Genomic DNA, 14,448 nt, shown 5'->3' with positions numbered 1-14,448 from the left:
GTTTTATCTCTCTGTACTGTTGTTGGAGGGGAATGGAGTCGTCGACACTGAGGTTTTCTTCTTTTCCATTTTTAAGTTGTTAGTTTTGCCCAAGTCTTTTAGTTTAGTTGATTAATTTTGTTTTTCTTTGGGGATGGGGTTTGTTTTTTTTTGGTTTTTTTTTTCTTTTTCATTTTTTTTTTCAGCTTTTTTTTTGATTTGTATTATCCGTTGTCAGTTCTACATGATTGGGAGCTTTGTTAACTTACACTATTTGATTCTACAACTACTTTTCTTAAGTGTAACAATATATCTCCTACTATTTGTATTATTACTATGTTTTGTTTCTATATTTCGAAATTAATAAAAAGATTGAAAAAGAAAGATATATAGAGTTATGGTTGTTCTGCTTGCACTGTGATTCCTGTGTGTTTGACTTGTCTTGGGCATCAGTATTCCACTTCTGAAGTATTTCCAAAAACATACATGGATTGCATTGCTTGGGTCAGTGTTTGTAGATGGAAACATTGTGTATAAAAATTCCTTCCATGCAGTATGGATGTGGGTTGCACTAAAGAGATGATTTATTTTTCTTTCAGAATTACAGAATGACTAATCTGCACTTCAAAATATTATTTAAAGGTGTTTCAGCTTTGACGTCTACTTTCCCAAAATGTTATTGGAATCAGAGAAAGTTCAGAGGAAGTTCACAAGAATATCGTTTGAATTGGGGAGGGTCCAGAGGAGCTTCATGAGAATGATTCTGGGAAAGAAAGGGTTAATGTACGAAGAGTATTTAGTGGCTCTGAGGATGTACCCACTGAAGAATGAGGGGGATCTCATTGAAAACTATGAAATATTGAAAGATTTAGACAGAGTCGACATGGAGAGAATGTTTCTTATAGTGGGGGAAGTACAGGACCAGAGGGCACAGACTCAGAATTGAGAGATGTCCATTTAGAACGGAGATGAAGAAAATATTTCTTTGGCCAGAGGATGGTGAATCTGTGGAATTCATTGCTGTAGATGGCTGTGGAGACCAAGTCATTGGGTATATTTAAAGCGGAGGCTGGTACGTTCTTGATTAGTAAGAGAGTCAAAGGTTATGGGGAGAAGGCAGGAGAATGGGGTTGAGAGGGATAATAAATCAGCCATGATGGAATGATGGAGCAGACGTGATGGGCTGAATGGGCTATTCTACTCCTAGGTAATATGGTCTTGTGAAATTTGTTCTTTTGGGCTAATAAGTACAGCATTTATTGCCATTTCCTCATCATCTTTGAGAAGGTGGTGGCATTCTTATTTTATTTCCTTTATTGAGATACAGCACAGAATAGGCCCTTCCGGCCCTTCAAACTGCACCACCCAGCATTGACCTGATCTGAACCCCAGCCTAATCACAGGACAATTTACAACGACCAATTAACCCACCAACCCATACGACTTTGGACTGTGGGAGTAAACCGGGTCACAGGGAAAATAGACAAACTCCTTACAGGTAGTGGTGGGAATTGAATCGCGGTTGCTGGTGCTGTAAAGCATTGAGCAAACCACTACACTACTGTGCCTTCCCCTCGACCATCAGGCTCTTGAACCAAAGGGGATAACCTCACTCAAATTCACTTGCCCCATCACTGAAACGTTCCCACAACTAATGGACTCATTTTCAAGGACTCCTCATCTCACATTCTCGATATTTATTTCTTATTTATTTATTTATTATTCTGGGAGAGGTACCTCAGTGCTGATTCTGAGAAGGACTTCCAGGATCCAAATATAGCAATGATGAAGTAACTGATCATATATTCCCAGATCAGGGTGATGTGTAACATGGAAGGGAGCTTGTCCCAGTGCACCTGGTGCTGGAGATGCTGTTGTAACAACCACAAAGTCATAGAATCATTGAACACTGTAACACAGAAGCAGACCCTTTGGCCCATCTAGTCTGTGCCTAGCCCCATCGCCTTACACCTGAACCATATCCCCATACCTATCCAAGTTTCTCTTAAAGCCTGGATGAGTAGGCATGGTGCATTTTGTAGATGACCCACACTGTGATCATAATGGAACAGCAGTGAGGCAGAATGGAAATTTAGTGTGGTGTCAGATTTATTTTTAAAATGTTTTAATATTTAAAAACCAGCAGAGTAACAGGCCCTTTCGGCCAAATGAGACCGTACCACCCAGTTACACCCAGATGACCAATTAATCCACTAACTGTACATATTTGGAATATGGGAGGAAACTGGAGCACCCGGAACAAACCAACATGGTCACGGGGAGAGCATGCAAAACCCTTACAGGAAGCAGCGAGAGCTGAGCCCGGGTCATACGCGCTGTAATAGTGTTACGCTAACCACCACACTAGCCTGCCAGCCCATTCATTTTATTCAGAGTGGTGAGAATCAACTGTATCAGGGGGAAGATGAGTGACAGTGGTTTGAATTTCATCAGAGTTCTCAGATACAATAAACCACCATTCAGACTTCAGAATGGAGCAGATACAATGTATTATATGCTGCCCAGTTTTTAATATCATTGAATTTAATGGGAAATAATACTGGCAATATCCACCAAACCACAAGATTCCTGTCCAATCCTGGCTGGGTCATCCCAAGCTAGGAATCCAATATCCCACTGAGTTCCCAATCTCAGTCCCCATTTGGATAAGCAGGGCAGCACTGTGAGGATCATATTTTCTGACATGATCCTCATGTTTTTTGACGGGATCATATATGCCATCAATACCATACAACCTTCATTGCCGGGGAAGAAGTTCTGTCCAATGCAAGCTGGCACTTCCATTGTATCCTGGATAATGGACCACCTGACTGGCAGACCACAGTTTGTGTGGCTTCAATGCTGTGTGTCAGACATGGCTAGAAGCAGCACTGGAGCCTCAGAGGGGACTGTATTGGCTCCTTTCCTGCTTACCCTGTATACCTTGGATTTTAGATACAACAGTGAGTCATGTCATCTGCAGAAATTCTGTGATGACTCAGCAATAGGTGGGTGTATAAGAGAAGATGGGAGGATGAATAGAGGGCCCTGGTGGAGGACATTGTCAAACGGTGCAAGCTGAATCATCTGTAACTCAACACCAGTAAGACAAAGGAGATGGTGACCCACTTTAGGAAGATTAAGCCTGCACATCAAAGTTGCTGGTGAACGCAGCAGGCCAGGCAGCATCTCTAGGAAGAGGTACAGCTGACGTTTCGGGCCGAGACCCTTCGTCAGGACTAACTGAAGGAAGAGTTAGTAAGAGATTTGAAAGTGGGAGGGGGAGGGTAAGATCCAAAATGATTGGAGAAGACAGGAGGGGGAGGGATGGAGCCAAGAGCTGGACAGGTGATAGGCAAAAGGGGATACGAGAGGATCATGGGACAGGAGGACAAGGGAGAAGGAAAAGGGGGAGGGGGGAAAAACCTAGAGGATGGGCAAGGGGTATAGTCAGAGGGAGAAAAAGGAGAGAGAGAGAGAGAGAGAGAGAGAAAGAATGTGTGTATATAAATAAATAACGGATGGGGTACGAGGGGGAGGTGGGGCATTAGTGGAAGTTAGAGAAGTCGATGTTCATGCCATCAGGTTGGAGGCTACCCAGACGGAATATAAGGTGTTGTTCCTCCAACCTGAGTGTGGCTTCATCTTTACAGTAGAGGAGGCCGTGGATGGACATGTCAGAATGGGAATGGGATGTGGAATTAAAATGTGTGGCCACTGGAAGATCCTGCACTGCTCTGTTACTATTGATGGTGAGGGTGTGAATGCAGTGAGGACTGTCAATACCTGGGGGTGCACCTGGATGACAGACATGAGTGCAGCACCAACACACAGACTATGTACAAGAAGGGCCAGAGTCACCTCTATTTTCTGAGGAGACTGAGATCCTTTGGAGTATGCAGGCCTCTCTTTCACATGTTGTCGCCAGTACAATCTTCTATGCAGTGGTGCGCTGGGGCAATGGCTGATGCCAACAGGCTCAATACACTGATTTGAAAGGCTGGCTCTGTTATAGGAGACAAACTGGACACACTGGAGGATGTGGTAAAATGAAGGACCCTATGGATAATCCTGGCAATTCTGGACTAGCCACATTGGGTGAATAGGGGAGCATTTTTGGTAATAGACTAAGACAACTGCACTGCTCCAAAGAGCGCTATATGAGGTCATTCTTACCCTCAGCCATAAGGCTCTATAATGAGTCAACCTATCGCCGGGGAAGTGATGACCCCCTCCTGTTAGACTGCTTGAGGTAACATTTTTCATTTTTTCTTATTTCTCTTCTAATATTTGTTTATTTGTATATTTGTGCACTTGTAATGCTACTGTGACACTGTAATTTCCTTTGGGATCAATAAAGTTTCTATCTATCTATCTTCAGTATAAAGCTTGACTGGAAACGACCTACCTTAATTTCTTCATCCTCCCAGGCGTCTAATCGAACAGACTTCACTTTGCTAACTTTAGGGATATTTCGATGAATTCCTGAGCAATTTAAACAGATAAAAATTCCAAGCGTGTATGATGCCCAGTCGTTATCTGGGGGAAAAAAGAAAAAGATCAAGACTTTTGAGCATTATTAAAATATAATTTATCTTTCAGCTAATATCTGTTCCATTTCAAAAGGTAATAAATAATTCAGCAGTAACATGGTGGTTAGCAATATAGCCAGAAGAGGCCATTCAGCCCCTTTACATGATCGCCAATCTGTAGCATATTCAGTGCCATACAGCGAGGAAACATGCTATTTGGCCCAACTGGTCCATACCCACCAAGGTTCCTACTTAAGCCATCTAAAATTTTCCTATCCATGTACCTGTCCAATTACCTGTGAAATGTTGTTAATGTACCTGCCTCAACCACCTTCTGTGGCAGCTCATTCCATATTCTGACCACTAGACTAATAACCATAATAGAATCAATGAAAGACCGCACAAGTGTGGGTCAACCAGAGTGCAAAAGAGAACAAACGGTGCAAATACAAAAAGAAAAAGAAAAAAAATAACTAGAGGCATGAAATGAAGAGTCCTTGAAAGTGAGTCCATAGGCTGTGGGAACATTTCAGTGATGGGGGAAGTGAAGTTGGTTCAAGAGCCTGATGGTTGAGGGGTTATAACTGCTCCTGACCTGCTGGAGTGAGTCCTGAGACTCCTGTATCTCCTTCTTAATTCTTATTTATTGAGACTCAGTGTGAAATAGCCCCTTCTGGCCCTTTGAGCTGTGCTGCCCAGCAATCCCTGGATTTAATCCTAATCATGGGACAGTTTACAATGCCCAGTTAACCTACCAACTGGTACGTCTTTGGACCATGGAGGAAACCAGAGCACCCAGATGAAATCCATGTGGTCACGGGGAGAACAATGGCAGCAGGAAGAAGACAGCATGACCTGGGTGCTGGGAGTCCCTTACGACAGATGCTGTTTTCCTGCAACTACGCTTTATGTAGTTGTGCTCAACAGTGGGGAGGGCTTTACATTAGATTATGAGGACACGCAGTCCTCTTTTACTGTCATTTAGTAATGCATACATTAAGAAATGATACATTATTTCCTCTGGTGTGATATCACAAAACACAGGACAGACCAAGACTGAAAAAACTGATAAAACCACATAATTATAACATATAGTTACAACAGTGCAACAATACCATAACTTAATGAAGAACAGTCCATGAGCACAGTAAAAAGTTCAAAGTCTCTCAAATGTCCCACATCTCACGCAGACGGGAGAAGGAAGAAAAACTCTCCCTGCCATGCCCGACCACAATCTGTCTCTGAGTCATCCGAAAACTTTGAGCCTCCGAATCAGCTCTCCGACACCGAGTACTGAGCATCATCTCTTTCCGAATGATTCGACCTCAGTCTCGGTCGCCAACAGCAGGCAAAGCCGGGGATTTTGAGGCCTTCCCTCCAGAAGATTCCCGACCGCGCAGTAACGACAGCAGCGAACAAGCATTTCAGAAATTTCTCCAGATGTTCCTCTGTGCTTTCATGTCCGTCTCCATCAAATCAAAATTGTCCACAGCCCCTATTTAACGGATACAATATCATTTTTCACCGGAGGGCTGCGCACGCACAGCGCGCTGCTCTCTCTCCTCCCGCCAGTATCCAGCACATGTGATGGTACATCAGGACGCTGCTCGTTGACCATAGCACAGCATTTAATACCATTGTTCCCACAGTCCTAATCGATAAGCTACCAAACTTGGGCCTCTGTACCTCCCTTTGCAATTGGATCCTCAACTTCCTAACTGGAAGACTACAATCTGTGCAGATTGGCAGTAATATCTCCTCCTTGTTGACGATCAACACTGGCGCACCTCAGGGGTGTGTGCTTAGCCCACTGCTCTACTCTCTATACCCATGACTGTGTGGCTAGGCATAACTCAAATGTCATCTATAAATTTGCTGATCACTCAACCATTGTTGGCAGAATCTCAGATGGTGACGAGAAGGCATACAGGAGTGAGGTATGCCAAATAGTTGAGTGGCGTCACAGCAACAGCCTGGCACTCAATGTCAGTAAGATGAAAGAGCCGATCGTGGACCTTAGGAGAAGTAAGGGAAGGGAACATGAACCAATCCTCACAGAGGGATCGGAAGTAGAGGTAGTGAGCAATTTCAAGTTCCTGGGTGTCAAGGTTTCTGAAAATCTAACCTGGTCCCAACATATCGATGCAGCCATAAAGAAGGCAAGACAGCGGCTATATTTCATTAGGAGTTTGAAGAGACTTGGTTTCTCAACTAAAACACCCGAAAACTTCTATGGATGTACTGCAGAGAGCATTCTGACATTGTCTGGTATGGGGTGGGAGGGCTGCTGCAGAGGACCGAGAGAAGTTACAGAAAGTTGTAAAATCTATCAGCTCCATCCTGGGGACTAGCCTCCGTAGTATCTAAAAATGCAAACACGAGGAATTCTGTAGATGCTGGAAATTCAAGCAACACACATCAAAGTTGCTGGTGAACGCAGCAGGCCAGGCAGCATCTCTAGGAAGAGGTACAGTCGACGTTTCAGGCCGAGACCCTTTGTCAGGACTAACTGAAGAAAGAGTTAGTAAGAGATTTGAAAGTGGGGGGGGGGGGGAGATCCAAAATGATAGGAGAAGACAGGAGGGGGAGGGATGGAGCCAAGAGCTGGACAGGTGATTGGCAAAAGGGGTATGAGAGGATCATGGGACAGGAGGCCCAGGGAGAAGGAAAAGGGGGAGGGGGGAGGAAAGCCCAGAGGATGGGCAAGGGGTATAGTCAGAGGAAGAATGTGTGTTTATAAATAACGGATGGGGTACGCCACATATTTTAATTCCACATCCCATTCCCATTCAGATATGTCTATCCACGGCCTCCTTTACTGTAAAGATGAAGCCACACTCAGGCTGGAGGAACAACACCTTATATTCCGTCTGGGTAGCCTCCAACCCGATGGCATGAACATTGACTTCTCTAACTTCCACTAATGCCCCACCTCTCCCTCGTACCCCATCCGTTATTTATATACACACATTCTTTCTCTCACTCTCCTTTTTCTCCCTCTGTCCCTCTGACTAAACCCCTTGCCCATCCTCTGGGCTTTCTCCCCCCCCCCCCCCTTGTCTTTCTCCCCGGACCTCCTGTCCCATGATCCTCTCATACCCCTTTTGCCAATCACCTGTCCAGCTTTTGGCTCCATCCCTCCCCCTCCTGTCTTCTCCTATCATTTTGGATCTCCCCCTCCCCCTCCCAATTTCAAATCTCTTACTAGCTCTTCCTTCAGTTAGTCCTGACGAAGGGTCTCGGCCCGAAACGTCGACTGTACCTCTTCCTAGAGATGCTGCCTGGCCTGCTGCGTTCCACTAGCATTTTTTTGTATGATGTGCTTACTGTAACTGATTTATTTATTTTTTCTATATTATCATGTATTGCATTAAATTGCTCCTGCAAAGTTAACAAATTTCACGACGCATGCCGGTGATAATAGATTCTGATGTGCTCAGCCTACGCCAGGCCCCCCAAAATAATCGCACCGAGGAATTTAAAGTTGCCTCTTACATTACTTATATAATCTCTCTTCTCTCATCTTAAACCTATGCCAAAAGCACACAAGACATAGCAACACAGTTGGGTTGGAAGGAAAAATAAATTAGCCATGAACACAGGCTATTCAGCCAATCACCTCTAATTTCCTGCTTCTTCCCATAACCTTTGACACCCTTACTCATCAAACACCGATTTAATGCCCTCTAGTTCTTGCTTTGCCACCACTGAAAAAGAGACTATGCTCCTTCAGCCGAGGTCCCACATAATCTTATGTACACCTGTAAAATTAGCCCACATTCTCCTACGCTCCAATGTGAAAACATCCCCTACTGTTCAATCTCTGACTGTAACCTAGTCCCTCGCGTTTTGCCCATCTCCTTATAAATCTTCCCTGCACTCTGTCCAGCTTAATGGCATCTTTCACACGGCAGAGCGACCAAAACCGAGCGCAATATTCCTAACGTGGCCTTTCGTTTTCCTCTGATTCTTTCCATGGCTCTCTGCCAGCATTACTAGTGATGAGGAGGCATACAGGAGTGAGGCAGATCAGCTGGTGGAGTGGTGTCACAACAACAACCTTGAACTTTACATCAGTAAGACCAAGTAATTGACTGAGGACTTCAGGAAGGGGAAGTCAAGGGAACACACACCAGCTCTTATCAAAGAACCAGCAATGGAAATGGTGAGCAGTTTTAAGTTCCTGGGTGTCAAAACCTCTGAAGGTTTATCCTGGGCTCAACATACAGATGCAATTACAAAGGCAGCGAATATTTTCATTAAGAGTTTGAGGAGATTTGGTAAGTTTAGGATGGCGGCGAATATTTGTAGCTTGGGTTGAAGCATTTGATGCTGTGGTATTGGCCGAGTTTGGCAATTAGCTTGCAGACGCTTCATCACCATTCGAGGTGACGTCCTCAGGGCGCAGTTCTTGGTGTTTCTCTCTGGGAGTGCTCATCTTTATATAGGCCCCCTGTTCAGGACGGAGAAAAAGCAAATGGGGTCTTTAAAAACGCGAGCTCACCAACAACTGCTCACTGAGGATATCACCTTGTCTGTAAGCTAATTGCCAAGCTCGGCCAACACCACAATATAAGATTTGGTATGTCACCAAAGACTATCAAATTGCGACAGATGTACTGAGGAGAGCATTCTAATAGTGGCACCGCTCTCTGGTATGGAGGGACCACTGCACAGGATCGGTAGAAGCTGCAGGATGTTGTAATCTCAGCCACTTACATCATGGGCACTAGCCTCCTCACCATCGAAGACATCTCTAAAAGGCAATGTCACAAAAAGGCAGTATCTGTCATTAAAGACCCCTCAACACTTAGGACATGTCCTCTTCTCGTTGCTGCCATCGGGGAGGAGATACAGGAGCCTGAAGACACACACCCAGCATTTTAGGATCAGCTTCTTCCCCTCCACCGTCAGATTCCTCCGACATCATGAACACTACCTCATCATTTGCTCTGCTTTTGCACTAATTATTTTATATTTCTATATGCAACTTGCAGTTTTTAATGTTAATGTATTGCACCGTACAGCTGTCACAAAACAAACTGATCCCTCCCCAATGATCCACATCTCTCCGTCCCCACTCTCTCTGCTTTCCGCAGGGATTGCTCCCTACGCAACTCCCTTGTCCATTCGTCCCCCCCATCCCTCCCCACTGATCTCCCTCCTGGCACTTATCCTTGTAACTGGAACAAGTGCTATACATGCCCTTACACTTCCTCCCTTACCACCATTCAGGGCCCCAGACAGTCCTTCCAGGTGAGGCGACACTTCACCTGTGAGTCGGCTGGGGTGATATACTGCGTCCGGTGCTCCCAATGTGGCCTTCTATATATTGGCGAGACCCGACACAGACTGGGAGATCGTTTTGCTGAACATCTACGCTCTGTCTGCCAGAGAAAGCAGGATCTCCCAGTGGCCACACATTTTAATCCCACATCCCATTCCCATTCTGATATGTCTATCCACGGCCTCCTCTACTGTAAAGATGAAGCCACACTCAGGCTGGAGGAACAACACCTTATATTCCCTCTGGGTAGCCTCCAACCTGATGGCATGAACACTGACTTCTCTAACTTCCACTAATGCCCCACCTCCCCCGGTACCCAATCCATTATTGATTTATATACACACATTCTTTCTCTCTCTCTCCTTTTTCTCCCTCTGTCCCTCTGACTATACCCCTTGCCCATCCTCTGGGTTTTCTCCCCCCTCCCCCTGTTCCTTCTCCCTGGACCTCCTGTCCCATGATCCTCTCATATCCCTTTTGCCAATCACCTGTCCAGCTCTTGGCTCCATCCCTCCCCCTCCTGTCTTCTCCTATCATTTTGGATCTCCCCCTCCCACTTTCAAATCTCTTATTAGCTCTTCTTTCAGTTAGTCCTGACGAAGGGTCTCGGCTCGAAACGTCGACTGTACCTCTTCCTATAGATGCTGCCTGGCCTGCTGCGTTCAGCAGCAACTTTGATGTGTGTTTCATAAATTGCCGGTAATCATAAACCTGATTCTGTCCATTCTTCTGTGCACAAGTACACATTCCTTACAGAGAGCGGTGGGAATTAAACCCCAATCTCTGGCGCTGTAAAGCCTTACGCTGCTGTGCTGTCCTGCTGATGACAAGAACAGGGCCTTGAGGCTACATTCAGATCAGCCAAAGTCTTATTGAATGAATGGTATCCCTAGTTTAGATGCTCAAGACAAAGACAACATCCCCCAATCCGCTCCTGAGGCCCTCGCAGAACTTCAGGTCTCAATAATTTCCAAGGCATGGAGACCCAATTCATAGTAGTGCAGCAGTTAGCGTGATGCTATTACAGCTCAGGGGTGAATAGTTGGCAGTTCAATTCCAGCACCCTCCATAAGAAAGTTCGTACATTCCTTCTTGAGTGCGCGGGGGTTTCCTCTGGGTGTTATGATTTCCTCCCACAGTCTGAAGACGTAGCAGTTAATAGGTTAATCAATCATTGTCAATTGCCCTGTGATTAGGCTAGTGTTAAATATGTGGTTTCTGGGTGGGATAACTTGAAGAACCAGAAGGGCCTGTTCCACACTGTGTCTCTAAAATAAGAATAATAATTCACCACTTCGCTTTGCACATGCAATAGCAAACATTTCCCACTCAAAGAAATCATTCCTGCCACCTGTGAATAATCACTGATACTTACCTCTTCTGTTCTAGGAGTTCATCACATACATCTGGTTTTGAAATATTGATCAGCTGCCTCGTGAATAATTTCTGGCTTGGTCCCACAACACTTTCTCAGTTTAATTTACCCTGTCAACCTGCTTATACACATCACTCTCTATTGCTCAGTAGCTGAGTTTCTTTGTAATGGACTTCCTCGAGTCTGATTAACGTGATATCGTGTGCAATAAGCTCTGGGCCTGTTTAATAATCTACTTTATAAATGAAAGCACAATTAATCATCAGCACTATAACCACTTGCACTTCTATGGTGCCGAGCCCTCCCAAACAACCAGTCAAGTGCTTTCAGAGTCACCGCTGTCACGCAGAAAGTGTGGCAGACAATGATGGCCAGCTATTAAGACCATAAGACATAGGAATAAAATTTGGCAATTCAGCCCATCGACTCTGCTCTGCCATTCCACCATGGCTGAATTACAATTGAATTATCTGGGTTGCTTCCAACCTGATGGCATGAACATTGATTTCTCTAACTTCTGGCAATTTCCTCCATTCTCACTCCTTCTCTCTTTATCCATTCCTCATTATGGATCCCTTATCACCCTTTTCTTCACCTGCCTATCATCTCCCTCTGCTACCCTTCCTCATTCCCTTTCTTCCTTGGTCCTCTCTGTCATTTCCTACCTCTTCTGCCCTTTACCTCGATTCTTGATTGGTCAGGTCATGAAGGGATACGGGGAGAAGGCAGGCGACTGAGGCTGAGAGGGAAAATTGAATCAGCCATGATGAAATGGTAGAGCAGACTCGATGGGCCAAATGGCCTAATTCTGCTCCTATATCTATGGTCTTATGGTAGAATATGTGAGATATTCGTACACTGATAATAAATTTACCTTGACTTTGACAATCTCATTTGAAGTTTGGGCTCTCTCCAAGCTAACTCTATCAGATGCTTAGTGTCAGTAGTTCTCCTGACCAGCAGAGGAGTACAGTTAGATTAATTTACTATGGGAAGAATGACCTTGCCTGATGTCTCAGGACCAGGTGTGTCTGCACCTGCACCAACCCCACCCCTGGCACTCCTTCTCTGCCACCTTTTCTACACTCCTCCTGCGGCGCTCCATCCTCGCCATTCCCAACATCCTTTGCTCCCACTGGGTTTACAAACTTTCACTCTGCTCTACATTGGCAAGTATAAAATTCTGTATAAAATTCTTAGGCACCCTAGCTATATATATGTGGTTAAGATGTTTGCACAGTACTGTACATATTACAAATATTTTTAATGGTGGAGATCCTTTCACAGGGATTAAAAGGCATTTGTACAGGTACTTGCACATTTAAAGTGCGGAGGGATACAGGCCTAGTGAAGGCAAATGGGTTACCATAGCAACCCCAGAACTAAGCAGCATCCATCATGAAAGACTCCCACCACCCAGGCCATTCTTTCCTCTTACTATTACCATTGGCCAGGAGGTACAAGAACCTTAGGTCCCACACCACCAGGTTCAGGAACAATTATTTCCCTTCAACCATTTGGCTCTTGAAGGAGTGTGGACAACATCACTCACTCCAGCACTGAACTGATCACTGACTCTGTAATCTATGGACTCACATTCAATTTTTCTCAATAAATAAATGAAGTATAATGTTTTTGTGTTATTTATTTAATTGAGCTTCCTTTATCTAGTTTTAAGACTTGCATGAAGACCTGATCACATTTTACATCATACTCATGCAGAAATAGAGAAAATTCTAGAGTGTTCACAAACTTTCTAGCACCACTATATGCCACCATATACAACCCTGAGATTCATTTTCTTGTGGGCATACTCAATAAATCCATAATTGAATAATGACCATAATGGAACCAATGAAAGTGCACCATCTGGGCGTTGAATAAGTGTGCATAAGACAAACTGTGCAAATATGAAAAGAAAGAAATAATAATAATAAATAAATAAGCAATAAATATCAAGAACATGAGATGGAGAGTCCTTGAAAGCAAGTCCATAGATTGTGGGAACATTTCAGTGAAGGAGCAAGTGAAAATGAGTGAAGTTATCCCCTTTGGTTTAAGAGCCTGATGGTTGAGGGGTAATAAATGTTTTTGAAGCTGGTGGTGTGAGTCCTGAGGCTCCTGTACCTTCTTCCTGATGGCAGCAGCAAGATACAGTGAAAAGCTGTTCTTATAGATCTATCATTGTATCATGCATTGAGGTAAAACAAGGTAAGATAATAACAAAGCAGTATTAAGTGCAAAAGCTGTAGAGAGAGTGTACCTGTGAACCTTTTCTAAAGCTTTCACATCCTTCTAGTAATGAGGAGACCAGAACAGAACACAATATTCTATGCAAACATGAGGAAATCTGCAACACACACACACAAAATGCTGGTGGAACGCAGCAGGCCAGGCAGCATCTGTAGGAAGAAGTACAGTCGACGTTTCGGGCTGAGATCCTTCGTCAGGATATTCCATGTGTGGTCTAACCAGGTTTTTAATAGAGCTGCAACATCAATATAGGTTTATAGATGTTGGATACTATGAAGGAAGTTCAGTGGAATGCGAAGCCAGGTGGAGCGGAAGCTGTTGATCTGTGTGACTTTATCCTTATTCTGGCCGTGGGAGAGGGTATGAGAGGAGTGCGTGAAAAAGATGAAGCATAGTCAAAGTTTCTGTCAACTAGAGTAGAGGTAACTCCACAGATAAGGAAAGAGGAAGGCATCTCAGAGGTTCTTGTATGGAAAGATTCATTGTCAGAGCAGATGTGAAGGAGATGGGGGAGCAGGAAGCAAGGTGGAAGTCTAGTCAAGTTACCTGTGAGAGTCTGTTGACTTGTGATACATACAGGGTTAGTGTAGGAAGGCAGTGCTGAGGTAAATAATCAATTATAATTTGAATAGTGAAAGAGATGTGAGGGGCTGAATGGCCTATTTTGACTTAATACCAAGCTTATTTTCAACAATTGCAAATCATAAGTGATTCTACTGTGTTAAAATACTTGAGGAACGCTGCCAGACACCATTTGATACTGACGTTAGGAAAAATGGTTGAAAGTTTGGTGAGGCTTAATCTGGGGTATTGTGTGCAGTTTTGGTCACCTACCTACAGGAAAGATATAAATAAGATTGAAAGAGTACAGAGAAAATTGATAAGGATGTTGCCAGGTTTGGAGGAACTGAGTTATAGGGAAGATTGAATAAGTTAGAATTTTATTCCTTGGAATGTAGAAGATTGAGAGGAGATTTGATAGTGGCATACAAAATTATGAACGGAATAGACAGGATAAATGC

The 14,448-nt window shown here is 44.2% G+C and overlaps 1 protein-coding gene across 1 annotated transcript in view; it reads right to left on the bottom strand.

Annotated features, from left to right (window-relative positions):
- LOC140203179 (arf-GAP with dual PH domain-containing protein 1-like) overlaps nt 1-14,448 on the bottom strand; it is a 211,154-nt gene that overhangs the window by 106,643 nt on the left and 90,063 nt on the right. The window contains exon 2 of the mRNA XM_072269091.1: nt 4,388-4,518. Coding sequence (XP_072125192.1) covers nt 4,388-4,518 — 131 coding nt within the window. The remainder of the gene's footprint in view (nt 1-4,387; nt 4,519-14,448) is intronic.

The sequence above is a fragment of the Mobula birostris genome, chromosome 9, assembly GCF_030028105.1.
Source record: "Mobula birostris isolate sMobBir1 chromosome 9, sMobBir1.hap1, whole genome shotgun sequence".
NCBI classification, from domain to species: Eukaryota; Metazoa; Chordata; class Chondrichthyes; order Myliobatiformes; family Myliobatidae; genus Mobula; species Mobula birostris.
Note: the sequence above shows the minus strand (reverse complement) of the source record. Positions and strands in the feature narration are given on the sequence as shown.